At 33.4% G+C, this 22820-nt stretch overlaps 2 protein-coding genes across 2 annotated transcripts; both read left to right on the top strand.

Annotated features, from left to right (window-relative positions):
- Positions 1-6874: 6874 nt before the first annotated feature.
- LOC134692897 (uncharacterized) lies at positions 6875-10610 on the top strand. Its single transcript, XM_063553523.1, has 2 exons — positions 6875-6905; positions 8573-10610. The coding sequence occupies exon 2, from the start codon at positions 8575-8577 to the stop codon at positions 10267-10269; it is 1695 nt and encodes a 564-aa protein (XP_063409593.1). The 5' UTR covers positions 6875-6905; positions 8573-8574; the 3' UTR covers positions 10270-10610.
- Positions 10611-17866: 7256 nt separating this feature from the next.
- On the top strand, positions 17867-20405 carry LOC134693001 (tripartite motif-containing protein 66-like). Its single transcript, XM_063553670.1, has 2 exons — positions 17867-17974; positions 18490-20405. Exon 2 carries the CDS (start codon positions 18492-18494, stop codon positions 19458-19460), a length of 969 nt encoding a protein of 322 aa, XP_063409740.1. The 5' UTR covers positions 17867-17974; positions 18490-18491; the 3' UTR covers positions 19461-20405.
- Positions 20406-22820: the final 2415 nt, after the last annotated feature.

Here is a 22820-nt window from a genome sequence, read left to right on the forward strand (position 1 = left end):
GACCTTTTAGTTACAGTAGTGATAAAATTAAAATCAAGGATTTAGTTACGATGCAAGAACTTGATTGAAAAGTGGGTAATTGAAAAAAAATCATCCAAATATCTGAAAATTGAGTTGTAACTTTATAACTGCCTTTTCTTTTTCATGGGAAGGTTTGGTATGAGTTCAGGTTTATAAAGGTAAGGGAGCTTACAATAAGTGCCCCCCCCCCCCCCAAAAAAAAATGCTGTCCAATCAAAATTCAATATAAGGATATTATCTACTATGGTATATCTGTTATATGAATCAGGTTTGTGTTTTTATCAGAAAAAAAGTATACTTCATCACCTTCAGTTACAAAGTTGTATCTACTGTTTTCATGTTAATATCAAGGAATAAAGGACTATAAAACAGTCAAATGAAAACAGGTAGCCACCATCCATTTAACTGTTAAATCGTGGAGAATTTTGGTGCATTTGTGAGACTCCTATTTTGATGTGAATTCAAAAATAAAAATAAGAAGTAATGAACGACAAAGTCTTGAGTATGCCAAATCTGATATTGATTTAAAATAATAGATTTGATGTTCTGCCTACTTGAACTACAACATTTGGGTTTTGTGGGGAGGTAAATGCATCCACAATTTGAGTTTCCCAAAAGGATTACAAACCCGTGTTACCATGGTTAATCATAGTTTTATAAATTTATATGTGAATTCTTGACCAAACATTATTGATGTACTCAAATCTATACATTCCTGAATAGTTCATAGGAAACCTGAAGTTTTTAAATTGATTGGATAGATAATTTGCTTTTTGTGCCTTTAAATGACAGCTATCGTAGATCTTATCTCTCTTCCTCCTTATCCACTGCGATGACTCTTCTGTTTGTCTTCTGGCACATTCCCCATTTCCATTCTCAGAATCTACTACTCCTAAGGTCCTGGGAACGTACCATACTGCGTGTCACGCAAAGTCGCTGCATCTTACTTCAGCAGCAAAGCATCACGTCACCTATTCCCGATGTTGGCAATATGTTACAAGCTGTGGGTATTTTTTCTATTTTCCGTTCGTGTGACTGATCCATTCTTTCTTCCGAATGGACTGTCAGTTTCGGCAAGACGGTCTTCCTAGTTCGCTGTGACCATAATACCATATTTGGTCTTAGTGGTGTTTTTTTCTCTTTCTGCTGGATAGCTGCAGTAAACTACCTGTCTGTTGCTGTTGAAAGGATTACATAGCCTTCAGGTGTACTGTTTTTGCTCTCTTCAGCCTAAATTAAGTAAACGCAAGTGATGTTCCTCTTTACCTTTTATTCTTTCTCTGATTTTGTTTAACCTCGCTGCTATTGGTTTCAGTACATTATCATGTTTCCATGTGTACCAACCATCTTAAAGTGCTACTTAATATGATGACAACTCATGTTGTAGAATTGCTAGTTTGTCTCTGCATAAGGTGCACATTGCATCTGATATCAACCCCATGTATGGAGATTTGATGGACTTAGTAGTACATCATAAACTGATCTCAGACGGAAGCTCAATCGGTATCACTCAATACTCCTAATCTCGCTCCATGACAAGGTCTTGCTTCAAATGATAATCCTGGAACCTTTGATAAATATTTTAGCTCCTTGCCTATACAGCCAATTACCAGCCTGGTTCATGCCTACCGCCTTGATATTCCTGCTCTTAAATCTATCTGTCAAACTTCCTGATGTACCAAATCTCGCTTTCCCTTCTCATCTGCTGTATCCCATTTTGGTTTTGTTGTCAGATCCTTGCCTTCCCACTGCTGTGACACCTACGATAACACTGTGTCTACGTCTCATCTCTCCTTCTTTGACGACTTCCTCTGCCTTTTTTCTAACAGTGGTATTCTACTGTCTAAAAGAGGGACGAAAGATACCAGAGGGCATGTGAAATTCATAGCTTGACAATAAACTAGCAATGTCATGGCTAAAACTGAAAAAGATAAACAGATAACTAATAGTACACTTTAGGAGCTTGTAATTCAGTGGTTGTCGTTTGTTTATGTATGACATATTTGTGTTTGGTTAATTGTTTTATATAAATAAAGCCGTTAGTTTTTTAGTTTGAATTGTTTAATATTTTCATATCGGGGCATTTATAGCTGACTATGCGGTATGGGCTTTGCTCATTGTTGAAGGCCGTAAGGTGACCTATAGTTGTTAATGTCTGTGTAATGTTGGTCTCTTGTGGACAGTTGTCTCATTGGAAATCATACCACAACTTCTTTTTTATATTTCCACTTTCTTCCTGTCCGGATCGTCACTTTGGATCCTCTAACTTTGGCCTCTTTGCTGTCCCTCCATACTCCTCACTGTCGGGTGTTTGTAAATCTAAAATCTTCACTCTAAGCATTGAGTGGTAATTGAAGCTTAGACCCTGTACTGTACAAATCAACGCTGCTGGTGAAATTTCTTGGTACGTCGAGGCAACGTCTGAAGCACGCACTGATCTTTCTTTCTAAAACCTTAACTGAAGACTCGGGAAACCATATACCAATAGCCAAAGTATTATTAGCAAAACTCTATGTTGAAACATACAAGCTTTTAACCTTCCTGTCAGGCCACCTTTGGCTATCTTCTATAGCCAATCTACCAACCGCGTTTGTATTTCTTTATTGTTTCCACTGTCTGCTAGTGTAGCGTCAAACTTTTCTCCAACTGTTTGTTATATTTCCCCTGCAAATTCAAAAGTTTCATCTCTCACTATGCCTCAAAACCAAACTTTTTTATTTACTGGGTTTGAATTTCATTATGTAGAAGTAAATAATATTGTGATTATATGGAAATTTGTATATCTATGGAACATTTGTTTTTGTGTATGACTCAGACTCCTTTATTCTACACAAACATGCCTAAATTTCCATATTGGATTTGTCAACTTTATGATTTCCGCCAGTGAGAAGATACAAGGGACAAACGCCATACGCCTTGCCTAAATGAAAAGACGTATGTATCATATAACTAAAACTGTGTTGCTAGAAATAAAATAATTCTCACAAAAAATAATTGTCTGTATAAAGGATATTGAAATTCGAAATTAATTAAAAGGAATCTTTTTTTAAGAGCCATAAAACCACAAGTGTAAAATTATAAACGAGTCCAATTTATAAAATTGCATTTTGAAATTGATATGGAATGGGACAGCCACTCTAGTATTGACACGTTTGACCTTTTGTCCTCAACTTCCGGCTATTCAGATGATTTGTCATGAATTTTTAATCGTTTAATCAATTTCTATAAAATTAAGATATAATTTGATATCTAATAAAAAACAATAAAAACTTTGGTTGCTATTTAGACAGCAATTTAGACACATAAAGGTATTGATTTATAGTTTTGTCCATACTTAATATTATCAGCATTGTTTTCCTCTTTTGTGAATATTTAAGATTTATTAACCCGAGTGCTTAACTTTGCAGTTAAGAACATGAATGTGAAGACGCGTCATGCGTAAAGCACTGTATCCAAACAGTACGATCCTTAGAATCGTGATCAACTGACTTTTTTATTATTGTTTCAAAGACTTATCTTTTAGTCAAAGAGAAGAGGAAAATACAAAAGTGATCTTGAATATCATTAGTCGAAAGGTATTACTTATAATACCGAAACCTAACTTTATTTTATCAAGTGACAAGCAAAAAAAGCCAAAAATATAATCAAATGCCCGACTTAATTAAATAGCAAATGTATATATCACATCTGGAACAAGTTTGATTACAGTTTACCGAGCACCAGAGATAATAGACGAATTTCAATGGAGTATATTTTCTCTGTCACTAGTTTATTTTGCTTTATTTTGTAGACTTGTGAGGAAAAACTTTAATTGATACCTTTTTGGACGAATTGTGCTGGTTTTTGCTTTATTCTGTAAGTACAAAAAAAGTAAAATATAAAAATATAGAACTCCATGCAAAATAGAAACTACAAAATTCCCTATCATATGACAAAATCAAAAGCTCAAACACATCAAACGGATGAAAATAAATTGTCTATATTCGACTTTTTCTTTTGTACAAAATAATGGATTATAGCTGTTTAAACCTCTATCTCCCTTATATGACAGTGATATACAATTCAATTTGATTGACAGCACTAACAACACAACAAAACAAACAGACAAATATTTTAAAAAAATATCAATGTGTTCGTTTGGTAGACAGTGGATTATTCGTCATCGTTGTTTTTATCTAGTCGTCTTACTTATAAACATGGATGTAAGCGGGCATCGTTGAAAACAATCATTCTGTCACCTGGAGTTCTTTTTATATGTGATACAGTTTATAATCAATCTTCATACAATAGTCAAATTGAAAAAAATATGTGATTACGAAAATATAAAATAATGTTAAAATTGATGCAAAGAGATATAACTCCGACATTTCTAACTATTTTATATAAATTATGAAAGGCATGTTGTTGTCGTCGCTTTCCTTTGGCGATTAGCCATCAAAAAAGAAATAACAAAGACATTATCTCTTTTTTTCATTTTCATATCGTAACCAAATAATTGCATACATATAATACAATAACTGTCCTCCATTTGATGACCAGACATTAAAACTAATGAAAAATCATTTGAATTGTTATTTGTGTTTTATCTAACCGTGTTATTTGTGTTTTATTTAACTGTGTACATTTTGAGCACTGTTAATTAGTTTTGAAGTCTGTTCTGAGTTTGAAATTTAGTTCTTAAGAGAGATAAATGGTGTAGCTTATGCATACAGATTCTATTAAAATGTTTACAAGTTGTCGATCTTGTTCAACTTTACATGGACACTATTGTATGTAATACTTTTTATATTTGTAATGAAGTAATCGCTACTGGTGGTTGTTGTTCGTTTTACAAATGTAATTAACAGTTTGGACAGAATAAAGACATGCCTCGTGTATTCTCCACCCAAAACATTTCAAACGAAAACAAAGAGATTTTTTTTTAATGTTAAATTAAATTCTTAATCCCTTTCAAGAAGTTTAGATTAAACGCGGAGACAGCGATACTTGTCAATGTGTATATCTGCTTTATTTTGTATAATGCTATACAAATGGTTAACTCATATACAAGAATATAAGTGGTTTGCGCAACGCAGATAATGAAAGTTTGTTTGCCTTGTAAGCAGATTTCAAGATGATATATTTTGCATTTCTTTTGTGTAAAGTAACTAGTGACACGCACAATAGACAAACGAATGTGTTGATCGTTACACAACATCCGTTAAACAAATGATAGTGGAAATGTTCTTAATGTTTAAAGCGCTATCTGGACGCATTTTCTTGAATGAAACATATTAAATTAAACTTATTATCGGATTTGTACTAACATGAGCAACACGATAGAAGCCATATATTCGGCGGAATATGCTTTATTATCCATCCAGAGCACCAGAGGTCACCCCTGTATTTAGTGGGGTTTATGTTGTTCAGTCTTTAGTTTTAAAGTTTTGTTTTATGCGCTTTTTTGTTACATTCTGAAGTTATAAATCACCGTACGCCTTCAACGAGCAGACGACCCACACAGCACAGTAAGTAATATCTATATAAAAGGCCCTTAAATGAAAACAATTCAAACGAGATAACAAACGGCTTAATAAATGTACAAAAAGAACAAAAAAACAAATATGTAACACATCAACAAACGCCTACCACTGAATTACAAGCATAATGCATATGGTGTGTTTAGATATATTAGCGGGATCCCAATCATTTTCCTAACCTGGAACAGTGATGTGACAGTACAACATAAGAACGAACTATGACCATCGGGTGAAAAACTTTGTTTGTCTGTTTGACCTTTTCCTTTTTAGCCACGGCGTTGTAAGTTTGTTTTCGACTGGATGGTTTGAATGTCTCTCTGGTGTCCTTCGCCTCTTATTTAATTGTACACCAAACTTTACTCCTAAACGCAGAGTATACTGTTTTATTTTCTGCAACTGAACAAGATCTCCAACACCAAATAAATACATTTATTTACCCATTTCCATTCTCAATTTTATATTTAAGGAATATTTGTGAAATATGGAACGTGACGATTAATCCAATCAAACAAAAAGTTATTTTGTTTTGCAGTCAAACAATCTAAATTTTGCACGTTATAGAAAATTAACTCATCATAGATACTAGGACCAAATTTTGCATATAGTTTAGACGCGTGTTTCGTCTACAAAAGACTCATCAGTGACGCTCAATCCCGAAAAGGTAAAAAAGGGCCAAATAAAATACGAAGTTGAAAAGCAAGTTATCAAGCAATTGTAACGAATATATAGTATATTATATTCAGGCAATGTTTCGATAAAAGCGTTATACCAACCTTTTTTATTATATTGCAGCTATAGCAAAAGTCCATTAGAAATTCTGTAAAAAGTTATGAAAGGTACCAGGATTATAATTTAATATACCAGCCGCGCATTTCGTCTACATAAAACTCATCAGGGACGCTCAGATCAAAATAGAAAAAAAAAAATCTTTAAACTTTTGTTCGAAAAAAATCCAACAAAGATTCTATGTAAAAAAAGGTTGAATACTGTACAGTTACATTTGTAGTCTTATAGCTGTAACAGAGTACAATATACAGTTTGCTGAGGTCAACGTATTGTGTCGTGAAACTTCACGTTTATCTTATTGATGTGAGAGATCGCGAGTAATGATTTAAAATTGCCCTATAAATCAAACTCCAGAATAATAAAAGGTTATCATATATTTGTTGTAAAAAAAATATCGTAATAGGATTGAAATTCATATAAATTGTTTTTCGTCTCGAATCTAATTTAGAAATTCGAATTTTGTAAATCCCGCTATCTCAACTGTAAAAAACGTGTTATCAGGTAAACTTGCATAAGTCATATGACAAAACAACTTCCTTAAATTGTTGAAATTCCAGCGACATTTTAATGTAACAATAGGTAAGTGTTATGTAGTAATTAGATTGTAATCACTACAGGCTTTATAATAGTCAATGTAGAATTGATAATATGTTGATGCACATCACAACTGAACAGTGATTTGTGTGCATCATAAAATGGATGTTTATCTATCATGTTTATTGATCATATTGTTGTACATATATATTGATACACTTGTTTTCGTTGGATTGTATTTGAATTGTCTCCCCTTGACTTAGGTTGTCATTTAATGTTGTTATTTATTTTGTGATTCTTTCCAACATGTCCTGTCTACCCTTTTCTGTAACTGATTTCTGGTGGCCTCTTCTGGTACCTTTCATGTTTGACATCATAGTATTGACAAAGAAATTAGAACTATTAAATGATTCACGTAAATGTGATAGCTTTTTTGAATTATTTTCTGTTTAGTCCATTTTGGTAATTTACTTTTGTGTTGACTAGGTATTTAACTATTTAAAGATAGTGCTAATTTGTAATTGTGCTTAGGTCATTTTTGTGTTTTTGTGTTGTTGATTTGGTTTCTTGTTAACTTTGTCTTTATAGTGTACACTAGAAAAAAAAACGTGAAATCGCTGGTCCGTGACTGAATTAAAGTTTATAACTATGTGTAAGTCTCTTTTCAGCCTGGGTATTTAGTATTGATATTGTCATGTGATAAAGTCATGCTGATAATAAGATGCACAGTTTTATCTACTTTCAAAATCTTTCTGTTTGAAACCGTCGACCTGGAACTTATCAATTATTGGTAATATGATTATTTGACAAACAATAGGGCCTGAAATGGAGTAATTTTTCATCAACATTGTCCAATACTAGTTATGAATAAAGTTGAATTCTTTGTTTCTCTGTTTTGCGTCATGTCGGCTTACAAATTGGAATCTGTACCTATACGCCTTATTTTAGGTTGAGATTTTTAGTATTCGTATTGCCATCTTTTTAAATCATACTGATTCAAATAGTACAATAGGAAACAATGTGACAATGATAGAATTTAGTCATGTCATCCCTATGACTATGAACCGTGTATATAACAAATCCTAAATACACCGTTTGGCGGTGCACCTGTCAGATGCGGAACGTACAGCTAAGGTATAGGTAACATTTGAGTATATTTTTGGTATCGGCATCGGATTCTACCCAGTAAATTATTGGCAATAGTAATTATTGGGAAAATAAACGGGTCTGGAGTGGTGTAATTTTTATCAACACAATTGTCCTTTATTAGCTATATATAAAGTTGAATTCTCTGATTTGTCGTTTTTACCCCATGACAGCTGATAAATTGGACCTTGTTATTTTAGTATTATAGACGTGCCATTTTGTTATTCTTTGTTGAAACAGTTATTTGTTTAATCCAATTTTTGACATTTTTACCTTTTATGTCTCGCTCTCACATCGTTGTCAATATAATAAAATTATATGCGACTGTCATACAAGTGAGAAGTTGAACTAGCAATAAATCCAGGTTCAATCCACCATGTTGTACCTAAGTAAATAAATGCTTAAACCAAGTCAGGAATATGGCAGTTTGCTTCCTTGCGTTTTGTGTGTTTAAGCTTATGATTATGGCATTTGATAAAGGACTTTCCGTTTGGAATTTTCCTTAAAGTTCGGTGTTTTCTTATTTTACTTTGTTTTGTTATAATTTTCGTTTTATATGTTTACAGCTATGGCATCAAATCCTAAATTTTGTGGTATATGTGATCAACGTCATATCACAAAGTCCTCAAGTGACTGGTGTTCCGAATGTAACCAATCTCTGTGTATCGAATGCAAAGATTTCCATACACTGTCAAAAGCTTCACAAAACCATTCCACGATAGCGATATCAAACTACTTAGCTCTTGAATCCTCTTTTTCCAAAGTTGAGGGCCACTGCTCTGTACACGACGACAAGTACGTACTGTTTTGTCAAACCCATGATTGTTTACTCTGCCTTACGTGTCTAGAGGAACACACAAAGTGTGAAGACGTCGTTCGTATCAGTAAGATAACCAAAGATGTCAAAACTTCTGAAAGTTTGTTAGACACTCAAAAGAGTTTATCAGACATCATATTGAATCTTTCAAAAATTCAATGTGATCTCGAGGAAAATATATGCGATATAAAGAAACAGAAAGATTCAATTCTCCTGGAAATATCTCAGATGAGGGAAAAGATAAACAGCCATCTTGATAAAATCGAACACGCTCTGAAAACAGAATTATGTAAAGAGGTTGATAATCAATGCAATAACACTATGTATAAGACTCTGGAAGACATTAAAAGAAAGAAAATAGATATAGAAAAATGTCAGCAGCAAATGAGTGACCTGGATAGATATGGATCAGATCTCCAAATGTACTTCGGCCTGCGGGAGATAACAGCCAGGACAAATACCTACGATCTGTATATACAGACATTAGATGACGATGGTAGCTTGAACAGAGTGACTATTTCCTGTAAAATTGATAGCGAGATTTCAAAATTCGTTAAAAAAGTAGCGAGTTTAGGGACCATACAGGTGCAAAAAGTTCCGAGTCAACTAATCTTGAAGAGATCAAAGGACAAACAGGCACAATTAGTAGATGTGAGAAACAAATCTATCAACGATATCAAGCTTAAGTTGGTGCATACTTTTACATTGATGGGAAGTATTACCGGATGTTGTTTTCTTCCTGATGGAAAAATTGTTCTTTGCGATCGTTCATTAAAGAACCTTGTACAAATATTAAATCAACACGGCGTATTAATTTTTGAAGTTTCCATGTCCCCCTCTTATACTTTTGATGTTACGTGCATTGATGACAAAACTGTAGCTGTATCATCAGACAGTCCCAACCAGAAGCAAATTGATATCATAGATGTGAAAACAAGAGCAAGGAGGTCAATTCCTACTGCAGATAAATGTTATGGAATAACACATAAAGATGGATCACTAATGGTTTGCGTCGCAGGGAAAGGAGTACAGAATGTCAATACCCAAAATGGGAAAAGCATTTCACTTATACCGTGTGATATAGGTAGATGGTCTTATATTGTTACTAGTGACAATAAACTTTATTATACGAATTCTAAGAAGCACACCGTAACCTGTTGTGATAAGGGAGGTAATATTATCTGGACATTCAAAGACGAGAATGTTTTTAGGGATCCTCGTGGTATAGACGTTGACAATTCGGGAAATATTTACATTTTGAGTAACACATGTAACAGTCAAAATAAATTAATTGTGATATCTGCAGACGGACAACACAGTAGATCACTTTTGTCAAAAGACGACGGACTTGTAAATCCATATGCAGTGGCTTATGACAAGATTCAAAATCGTATTTGCGTTGTTAATTTTAACGATAAAGGATTTTTGTTCGACTTAACAATTTGAGAGGAGATGGAAGTAAGACTTATGATTTAGTTTGTTTTTTATAATGTTTTGTGTGTGCAGATGTTTTAGGGAGTTTTTGAATGACTGATTTTGCCTTCTTTACATAAATTATCAATAAAAAAACAAAAACGCGACAAGTAGAGATTGAAATTACCAAAAAAAATTATGAAAAAATCAGTCATACTTAAAAGTAAATTGTTCATTGTTTTAGAAGAAGGCATGAAATATCTACATGTTTTGTAAGTGCCTTACTAAAGATTCTGTTTATTCAATGTTAAATTTTCATCGATCAATGTTCCAATATTCATATCAACATAATCAGTAAAACAAAATGGACCAAGGAGAAGTGCATCTTCGATATAAGTTTTACTTATTTTGTTGTGAGTTTTAACGTTTCAATTATTTCTGACGACAAATAAATTATGTTGACAGTTAAAGCTCAATGGTGTCGTTTTTGCTTATAACTTATGATTTAGCATCAGAAACACAGGCCTTTCAATAAGTTTACATATTGTAAACTTGATCCCACGTAGTATAACAATTACGATATGTTAATGCTACACGACGAGGAGAGGGTTTCCTTCGAATGAGTAATCGGATATGTATTGATTAATTGTTCAGTCTGATTCAGAACGATAGATATCAGCGAGACAGTTAAACTCATAGATCGAAAATAAACTGACAATGCTTTTGTTAAAAAAAAGAGTAACAGACAAATAAAAATACACGAGACACAACATAGAAAACTAAAGACTAAGTAATACGGACCCCATCAATGTTGTTCGAAGCAGATCCGGCCCCACATGTGGACCCCCTTCGTGTTGCTCATGTTATTAAAAACCCGGTTAATAGTCTAATTCTGTATGTCACATTGGTGGTGTAGAGGGAAGTGGATGTAGTTAGGACATAAGGAACATATCCAATATTATCTGTGAATTGTGATATTTGCTGTGAATTATCTTTTAATTAAAATAGCTTAACATCATAATAAAATGGGTTTCATCCGTGGAGCAAAACTAGAATAAATTAAGATGTTTGTTTCTCTTGTCTTTGAGAATGTGTGTGACTTCTGCATTATATGAGTGCATAAACGAGTCGACCGACCAGCAAGGACTTACAATAAGTGTCCTTATGATTAAGAAGGTTTTTTATTTTTATAAAACTGTTATTCACCAAGCAAAAACTTAACAAAGTCAATCAAATGGTCAACATTATGAAATAATAATATTGCTTTTTTTATTCATTGCTGTTATGTATACTCCATCACAACATACTACATAAGAAGGGATCACATGAATCGCCAAAAATTGTGCAATGCGATAACCTAGATATTTGGTAATTTACAAAACGAAGAAAACAACAGAAAAGGAAAATCCATCTCCAATGCATCTTTGGTACAGCCACAAAATGGGGGTACATTTAAATCACATTAACGTGCACACAAACCACTGGCCTACTTAGACTATGTGTAATAGTCCCATACAATACAATAGCAAAGTCAACAGTGAAGTTTCAGACATGGTGAATGTTTATTCAATGAATTTAAAAACGATCATTTCATCTGGAAAGCAGGGTCAACATGTTGTCTCTACTACAGATAACTATCTCAGGTAACTACAGCTATAAATTGGTTATGAGCAACGATCCTATCAGTTTTCATTAACAATTCAGTCAAAAATGTGTGAACTATTTTTATTTCATTTTTGGAGTCTTTCCTGTTGAAACAATTAATTCTAGATTTTGGATACACTATTTCTCAGTTTTTTAGATAGATAAACGACATTTCAATTTTTGAATGCCTTTGAACAATTGACAAATGATAGAAAACACTTTAGAAAGATCCTGTTTCATGAAGGGTATTAGTACATAAGCAACATTCCTATTTGTATGTAAATTCAAATATGAAAATATGAAAATATGAAAATAAGAAGTAGTGGTATGAAAAGTTCTTTAGTAAGTATTTAAAGTACAAATATAATGTACTTCGGGGAAAATCAAAAACGGAAAGTCCCTTATTAAATTCTCAAACACATCTAACGAATGGATAACAACTCACGCATTCCTGACTTGGTTCAGGTATTTTCTTATGTAGAAATCCAGTTCTAATATTGATTCAAAACAATATATGAAATTTTCTATGTACTTGAACTACAACGTATATATGTCGCGTGGAAACGTAAATGCTTCCACAATACGGAGCTCCCAAAAGGATTACAAATCCATGTTATCTGAGTTTTTCGCTATTTTGTACATTTTTCCTTTGATATTTTTTGTGATAATTTTTGATATCATGCTACTGGCTAACGATGGAAAATTTTCGCTTGAAACTAAGGAGGCACGTGGCGTTGCTAATGAAATTAACATGAAATTGACAACGTCGTCATAGGTTAAATAGGGATAAACAGATTAGCATTGGTCATCCTAACTCGATTGCCGTACCAGCTCAAGCGAGAAAATCAATATTATTGAGATGATCAACGATAATCTATAATCATCACGGGTTCTAAATTTAAACAAAATTGTTTCAATCAAACATACCCATTATTTAAGATGAACAGTTTGTAAGAAACCTGGAGTTTTTCCAATTGATTGGCTAGATAATTTTCTGTTCTTGCTTATGAATGAGAGTTATGATCGTAGTTTTTCTTTGTACACGATGCTGATTTCCTAGGTTATAACACGAGCACATTACTATATTTGTATAAAATCAAATTCACAAAGATTCCGAACTGCCAGGAAAATTAAAAACGAAATATCTTTAATCTGATAGAAAAAATTAAAAGCCAAAACCCATCAAACGAACGGAGAACGACTGATATATTTCAGACTTTTTTCAGTACAGGCATTTTGTATGTGAACTTTATATATTTGAGAAATCAAGAGGTTTCGATTTTACATTCTTAAGTATGAATGATTCTTGTGAATATAATATGTTTGAATACAATATGTATGATGTAGGTCATCGCACGGCTTTCAACAATGAGCAAAGCCCATACCCCATTGTCAGCTATAAAAAGGCCAACAAATGAAAATGTAAATCAATTCAAACGAGAAAACTAACGGCCTTATGTATGTACAAAAATTGAACGAAAAACAAATATGTAACACATAAACAAACACGCTCTTTTCCTGAAATATAAAGTATATATAATATAGCTAAAATAGTGTTGCTAAAATGAATCAAGTATCACAAATAAGTGATTGCCTATAGAGAGTATATTGGAACTTGTATAAAATAAAAAAAAATTAAAAGGAAACATATTTTGAACCATAAAACCACAAGTATATAATTATAAACGAGTCAAATTTATAAAATTGCATTTTGAAAGTTATATGGAATGCGATAGCCACTCTAGTATTGATATATAATTCGCTATGTACCGTCAGTTATTTATGACGTGTTAACAATTCATATTCGAAAAACTTTTCATATACATATATATTTTAATTACCAAAGATGTCTGATAATGAAACTGAGGTTGTCGCCAATGCAATCATTTCTACAGAACGCATAATTAACACTGATCTGCCGTTTCTATAGCAATTGGATTTTCGAGGAAACATTGAAAAACAAATGGGAAACGCTTTAAAAGAATGTGGACAAACTATGAAATTGCAAAGGTTAGAGAAGCAAAAGGGCAAAACAAAAACTGCTACGTTCTAAACGTACACAGAAGAGGGACAAAAGATACCAAAGGGACAATCAAACTCATAACTCGAAAATAAACTGTCAACAAAATGGCTAAATAGGGAAAAAAAGACAAACAGACAAACAATAATACACATGTGACACCCGTCGTGTTGCTTGTGTGATATAAAATCCGGTAAATAGTCTAATTCGATATGTCACATTCATGAAAGGAAAGGGATTCTAGTTATGACGTAAGGAACATATCCGATATCATTAGTGTGTACTATTGTTTGTCTGTTTGTCTTTTTTTAATTTTAGCCATGGCGTTGTCAGTTTATTCTTGATTTATGAGTTTGATTGACCCTTTGGTATCTTTCGTCCCTCTTCTATGCACGTTTAGAAGGCAGTAGTTTTTGTTTTGCCCTCTTGCTTCTCTAGCAAACGAAACCAAGAGCAAGTTGAAGACATTGATATATAGCGCTACATTGCGTACATTAGTCAAAACATGTTTTTATCCACAATAGAGAAAAGCTTAATACGAGACAGAATAGTAATTGGCCTACCTTTTAAAATCAACAAGAAAGAAGTTATTACAGGATGCAAAACTAACTTTGAACCATTGTGTAGTCGTCTGCCGCGCAAATGAGAAAAACGATTATAAAAATGAAAGATATTTCACAAGAAGAGGTCTAGTATGTAAGGAGACGGGATCAAAAACCCAGAAAAAAACTTGACACCGGGACCGAAAACCAATTAGACATTTCTCGAATCAGTATGAATTTACGCATACAAGTTCGCCAAGATATCCACAATCAAATGGAAAGGTGGAAAACGCTATCAATACAACAAAAAAGTTGATGGTTAAATCTCAAAAGGCCGTATTTAGCATTGTTAAATTGGAGAAATACACCATCTGACGGTTTATGTAGTTCTCAGTCACAACGAATGTTTGGAAGAAGGGGTAGAACCATTTTACTATCGGCTTCAAGATTATTGAAGCCGGACATTCAAACAGATGATGTGAGGAAACAAGAATATTCAACAGGAGAAAGAGCGCAACTATTATTCCATTTCTATGTAGCAACATTCCACTATCACCTGCATACGGGGTATACATCTCCCAATTAATACGATATTCCAGTGCTTGCATTTCCGATAATGATTTTTTTATAGAGGGTTGTTGCTCTCAAGGAAGCTATTAAAACAAGAGTTCCAAATGGTGAAGTTGAAATCATCTCTTCGTAAATTTTACGGATGCCATCACGAGTTGGGTGACCGTTATGGAATAACCGTTTCACAAATGATATCGGATATGTTCCTGACGTCGTAACTACAATCCCCTTCCCTTTCATTAATGTGACCTACCGAATTAAACTATTTACCGGATTTGTTATCTCATAACCAACACGACGGGTGCCACATGTGGAGCACCCTTCCGGAGCACCTGCGATCACCCCAAATTTTTGGTGGGGTTCGTGTTGTTTATTCTTTATTTTTCTATGTTGTGTCATGTGAACTATTGTTTGTCTATTTGTCCTTTTCATTTTTAGCCATGTCGTTGTCAGTTTATTTTCGATTTATGAGTTTGACTGTCCCTCTGTTATCTTTCGTTCCTCTTTTACAATCTTAGTGCTAAAGTTAAGACCGAACTAGCGAAAGGAGATATAGTCCGAATAAAACCGTTCAAAAATGGAAAAGAATGGACAAAAGCAAAGGTTGATGAGAAATGTTATATTAGATCGTACAATGTGACTTCTGAAGATGGCAGCACTTATCGGAGAAATCGTAGAGACATTTAATATAAACTAAAGAGCCGATGATTGAATGCAGTCAGAAATAGATCTACCAACTCAAACCGCCGATTGTATTGACAATCATTCACAGCCGATCATTATCGAAATCTCAGAACTTACTCGTACTACACCGAAACATCTGCAGGACTATGTATGTGTAGTGCGTTGACTGGACTTAGTGCCTGTTTATTTGTTTTTGGTTCGAATTAGTGGAGGGTTTTGATATTGTGAATTTATAATGGACTTTTAAATATGTTCTGTAGTAAAAGTTACTTGTCTGGGTGTGTGTGTGTGTGCTTGGGTGTGTGTGTGTGTGCTTGTGTGTGTGTGGGTTTTTTTTAAATCTAGGGTTAAGTTTGGTATGACTTTTTTTGGATATTTTACTGGCTTTTGTCTGATCATTCTGATCGTTGAATAATGTAAAATGTTACTAGACATGAGATTCTATGTTTATTATGTAACTATTGTGAAAATGGGCTTTATTGAAACAATAAATCCGCTCACACCATTATGACTGATCCGTTGAAATAACAGTGCTGGAACGTATTGTTTACTAGAAAACACCCGTGATATCGCGGGTCCGTAACTGAATTAAAGTATACAACTATGCGTATACCTTATTTTAGTATTGGTATTGTCATCAGATAAAGTCATGCCGATTATAAGATTCACTGTTTTGTCTGCTTTCAAAATCTTTCTGTTTGAACCCGTCGACTTCGAACCTATCAATTATTGGTAAGATTAATAATTTGGTAAACAAAAGGGCCTGGAATGGAGTATTTTTTACTCAACTCAACAGTATACAGTAAAACTCTAAATACACCGTTTGGTGGTGCGCCTGTCAGATGCGAAACGTACAGATGAGGTAATAGGTAACAGGTAAATATAGTACTATTGGTATCGGTATCGGATTCGATCCGGAACTTCTTAGTTATTGGCAATATCAATTACGTGGAAAACAAAAGGGCCTGGAGTGGTGTAATTTTTAATCAACACTATTGTACTATATTAGTTATATATTAAGTTGAATTCTTTGATTCATCGTTTTTACATGATGACGGCTGACAAATTGGACCTCGTAATTTTAGTATTATAGATGTATTTCAGCAAAAAAGAGCGGTACATGGCAACGTTTTGATTTGTTTGATAGAAATGTGTTTTTTCGTGTCGGGTAGTTTTTAAACGCCTATTAGAGCGTTTGCATTATTCATGTATCAGGATACGTGCACGGATCGACGTATACGTATCGAACAGATTTGTTTAGAATAATGATTTAACCCCGTTCTCAATTAAATTTAAATGCATCATAGAATATTTTCATCGGCACCAACTTGACTTAAAAGAGGGACGAAAGATACCAAAGGGACAGTCAAACTCGAAAATCTAAAACAAACTGACAACGCCATGGCTAAAAATGAAAAAGACAAACAGAAAAACAATAGTACACATGACACAACATAGAAAACTAAAGAATAAACAACACGAACCCCACCAATGTATCTTTACTCATATACGTGTGATACGATACGTCGATACGGATACGCCAGCAAATACTTGATTAATGCAAATGCCCTATTTGAAACAAATTTCAAATGTATCCTATAGTGTGTGAAGTTTAAACAAACACATTAGGTTGCTAAGATAAACATCCTTTTCCTATTAATTGATACACAACAAACTTTTTGTTCTTTTCTTTTTATATACAACTTCCATATTGATGAAATGCAGCTTTACACTTTAATGTTTTTTAAACGCCTATTTGAAACAAATTTCAAATGTATCCTATAGTGTGTGAAGTTTAAACAAACACATTAGGTTGCTAAGATAAACATCCTTTTCCTATTAATTGATACACAACAAACGTGTTGTTCTTTTCTTTTTATATACAACTTCCATATTGATGAAATGCAGCTTTACACTTTAATGTTTTATAAAGTTTGATTAATATTGTTAAATGATCCATGTCTCTATCCTTGATAACGCGTGAAGCATAACAGTTTACAAACAAACATTTTAATGTTTATAAATTTAAATGCGTTGGAATGATTTTAACGATGCATGACTTCTAAAAAATCAATGAATTTGTATTATTTTACTTTTGACTTTCAATACCCTTTTTTATATATATACAAGTCAATACATGCAATACAAATGATACCTTATTCAATGCAGTAAAATAGGTATACACTTTTCGTCACGACGAGGAAAACCTTGGATGTCCGTTTACTTATGGGAAATTTGCAATCCAAAAAACTTTTTGCAGTATATGTGACTTAAATTAGTAAGTGTTTGATTTTACCTTTAATTTTTACATAATATTTCATCAACTTACTTTTACGTATTACATTTTTAATCTACCATCAAACCATTTTATGACCTCTTGTGACCTTTATTACGTATGTAGTATTGTTTCTGTTCTATAAGAATATATCGACGAGTCATCGACATTTTGTGTATTTGAAGACAGATCGTTACGCATATAGCTATCATCATCTATTATCAACTTGACAGAAAATGTAGCAGTAACCAAATGACAAAAAAAACAAAAGCATTAAAATATTACACATGTAAGTAACCAACTAATAGCTTATCAAAATGTCAAGCTATTAACCGTGTAATATTCTGAATAAACTATATAAAAAGTTTCAAATAGCTCTTAAAAAAGTAAGCTTTTCTATGATCAAGATAAACACAATGCATTCAATTGCCACTCTTCCTAGGATTGCCAATATTTTTCCGGTAAACTTTTCAAAACCATTTGAACTTTAAATCAAATATATATTTCACACTTTTCAGAGATGACGACGAATCCTAGATTGTGCGGTATATGTTACCAACGCCGAATCACAAAGCCATCAAGTGATTGGTGTTCCGAATGTAACCAAGCTCTATGTACCCAATGTAAAGATCTCCATGTAATTATCAAAGCTTTACAACATCATTCTTTGATACCAATAGCAAACTACCTATCTATTGGTACCTCTTTTTCTTTAGTTGAGGGACATTGTTCCTTACACGACGACAAATGTCAACTGTTTTGTCAATCACATGACTGTTTACTCTGCCTTACGTGTTTAGAAGGACATATGAATTGTGAGGGCGTGGTTCGTATCAGTAAGCTAACCAAAGATATAAAAACGTCTGAAAAATTTATAGAAACAAAAAATGATCTATCGGAGATTATACTAAAGTTATCGAAATTACAAAGTCAGCTTGAGGATAACTTAAGGAATATCAAGATACAGAAAGAATCAACACTTCGGGAAATAAATCAAATTAGAGAACAGATGAATAACCATCTGAATCAAATTGAAAGCGCTCTGAAAACAGAATTATGTGAAATAATGGATGATCAGTGCCACAGTGGTATTGATATGACTTTACAAGAGGTTAAAAAGGAGAAAACGAATGTTGAACATTTCCAGCAACAGATTGAAGACCTCAGTAAATATGGATCAGATCTACAAACGTTCTTTGGCCTGCGAAAGATAATTGCAAAAGCTGCCACCGCAAATCAGTACTTGCAGACCTTGGCGGTCGATGGTAAATTTGATAAAATGACATTAACCTATGAAATCAATAAGCATATTACAGACTTCCTTGCGGATGTAAAGAGTTTGGGAATAATCCGATTACAGACAAGTCCGGGTCAGATTAAACTGGAAAGTACAAAAGACACAAATGCACAGTTGGTAGGTTCGGGAAACAAATCTATTAGTGATATACAGATTTCTTTTCTGATATTACATGGTGGGTTAATTTTATGATTCTAAACCAGTTATTTCAAATTGATGCGTGTTAACATGGTGGTGCTGGATATTATGGAGGTTTTATGTGAATTGGGACACAGATTTACCGATTTAAAGAACTATCACAGAAATATTAAAAATGCTATGGCTATTGTGTTGTTCACGATGAGGTGGTGAAATGTGTGGGTTTATAGACGTGTTGTCGTATCTACATACAACATGACTACGAAATGCATTTTTAACAAAGGTAGTTCTAGAAGCAAAACTTTAATGACTCAGTTGTGAACATTTTTCTTGTTGTCGGCTGCACACAATTTTAGCATCACAGCCTAATTGATCAGTGGTCGTAATAATGTTATTGCTGACGCCGCGTCAAGACTTTATGAACCAGGACAATTATCTAGGCTTTATGACAAATTTGTGAGCCACTTATTTTATTTACCATTTACGACTATCGAGGTACTAAATCACATATTTCTTGACTTTTTTAATGCCAGATGGAGAAACAATGGTAACACAATTGTTGCAGAACAGCGTGGTTCGCTGGAAAAGCGAGGGGTGGGCTAGTTTAACTTCAGGAACTTACCGTATCCATCTCAAGCCAAAGTATGACCTTAAACCAGTGCCATGCACTACCAAAACTGTAGAACTTTACATTGCTTTTCTTGTGGATGTGAAAAACTTTGCATTTAGCTCGATACTATCGTATTTGAACATTATTTCTGTTCTGTATAAATCGCACGACAAACCGGACCCTATTGCAAGCTGTTGGAATGTCGGATATTTTCTAACTGGTGTCAAACGGGAACCTGGTACCAGTCAAAATTGTAACACATCTGTTACGCCAGAACTGTTGTTAAGATTTAAGTCTTGAATGGCATAATAATGTTGTTTTGGGCTGCTTGCCTTACAGGTTTTCTTACTTCAACACTGGTTTTCTTTTCAGCACAGGTTTCTGATATAATAATCCAACAGTCTTATCTTTCTGAAAATTTTGTGAACGAATTTTCATGTTAAAAAAGTCCACAAAAACACTGAACTCCGAGGAAAATTCAAAACGGAAAGCCCCTAATCAAATGGCAAAATCAAATGTTAAAACACATCAAACAAATGGACAACAACTGTCATGATGTGATTAATAGTTGAACCTTTAATGGTCCTTATCAATTTTCAAATAAAAAAAAATAGTATTTGCTGAATTTTCAAGTATCCGAAAGGTCTGAAAAATTGATGTAGTGTATAAATCTTGTAACAAATGCAATGAAGACATTAAATAATAAAATGAAAACTTACGCCAAAACTTAAGGTGCATTAGTAGCCAAAATTTCTATCAATAACCATCGAATAAAATATGGTTTTTTTCTCGGTCAAACGTTATCTTAATTATAAACATGCTTTGCATCAATAATTTCAGTAACATTTAAATGATCAGAAAGTTTTAACACATGATTTTACGTGTAACCAAACATGAACGAAAAACAAATATGTAACCACCAATAAACGACGCCCTCTGAATTACAGGCTCTTGCTTTTGGACATGCACATACATACAGAATGTAGCTTGTTTAAACATGTAAGCGGGATCACAAACCTACCTTTACCTTGGACATTGGTGTAACAGTACAGCAAAAGAACGAAGTATAAAAACAAGTTGAAAAGTTTAAATCATCAGACGGATGCTAACAGAAATACATCTAACAAAACACAGAGTGACCGGTTCTTGTATACATCCAAACAACAATTAGACACTAAGTACAGAATGCAGGTATACTCATCTGTATTCAACCTCTCCTTAAATTTTACGGACGCCATCACGAGTTGGTTGACCGTTATGGAATAACCATTTCACAAATGATATCGGATATGTTCCTTACGTCGTAACTACAATCCCCTTCCCTTTCATGAATTTGACCTACCGAATTAGACTATTTACCGGATTTGTAATCACATAAGCAACACGACGGGTGCCGCATGTGGAGCAGGATCTGCTTACCCTTCCGGAGCACCTGAGATCACCCCTAGTTTTTGGTGGGGTTCGTGTTGTTTATTCTTTAGTTTTCTATGGTGTGTCATGTGTACTATTGTTTTTCTGTTTGTCTTTTTCTTTTTTAGCCAAGGCGTTGTCAGTTTGTTTTAGATTTATGAGTTTGACTGTCCCTTTGGTATCTTTCGTCCCTCTTTTAAATATCCTTCGAAAATAATCAAAATGGCAAAAATACCAAACTGCGAGGACAATTCAGATCGGAAAGTCATTTATAAAATGGCAAATGTTCAAACAAAAAATTTCGAAAATACTTGAAAGAGTTGTACTCAATTGTATATAGAATGCAAATCAATCTAGAATGCACAATTACACAAGTTTGACGTGAGAAAGTCTATACGTTACAAATCTGAAATAAGTTTTTATGGACAGACCAACCCATGCATCGTTGTAAAAAAAAAGCCGAAAAAGAGATAGTCATTCTTCACATGTACTTGTAAGTTTTATATCATTTTAACATTCTGGCACTTACATACCAAGCATAATAATTCTATTAACGTATCCGTCTATTTGTTTGATACCTAGCTGGTAGGAAAACTGACTTCATAACGTAAAACTACCGTAGGTTACTTTGAAAAATACGTTATATTTTAAATTTACTATAAACATTTGCATATTCTTAAACTTTATCATCGTCATCATCATCAGCATCATCATCATCATCATCATTATTATCATCGTGCTGAAAGCTGAAGTAGTACTTCTAGTTACAGCCGATTGCATTGAGTGTGTAGGCAAAAGCAATATATTTAGTTAGCGTGCTTACTAGTTGAACTGTGAATTAATTATAAGGTTATGTACACTACTCTCCTTAGAAGTCGCGTTGACTCTATATTTCTTTAATAAAGTAGGTAGATTAGAGGTTTAACATGTTTGATTAAAAACAATAATTTCATAAATTGTAAATCTCGTCAGAAGTATAAAGTTAAAATATCATAAAGTACACGTTTACATATTATATGTAAATGTATTTCTTGGCCGGCATTCAATGAGTGACTTTCCAATGGTTTAAATCAAGGTAAATTTATCATTTAATTTTAAAAATCAAATCCGTGTGGGTATGTATCTGTGTTTGTGATATCTGTGGGTATAGGTTAGGTTTCACTTTTATGATATTTTCCTAGTTTAAGTCTGATCATTATGATCGTTAAATATTGTTATGTGTAATTAGTCACGAGATTTCCATGTTCATTAAAGGAGCACTAGCTACGATATATATAAAAAAATAAAGTATGATTTTTTTTTAGATTAATCATTAATTGAATTGGAATAGTGAAATAATAATTTGCTTTTAGCAATCAATTTGCTTTAATTTTGTTGAAATAAGCGATTATACA

Source organism: Mytilus trossulus, chromosome 12, assembly GCF_036588685.1.
Source record: "Mytilus trossulus isolate FHL-02 chromosome 12, PNRI_Mtr1.1.1.hap1, whole genome shotgun sequence".
Taxonomy (NCBI): Eukaryota; Metazoa; Mollusca; class Bivalvia; order Mytilida; family Mytilidae; genus Mytilus; species Mytilus trossulus.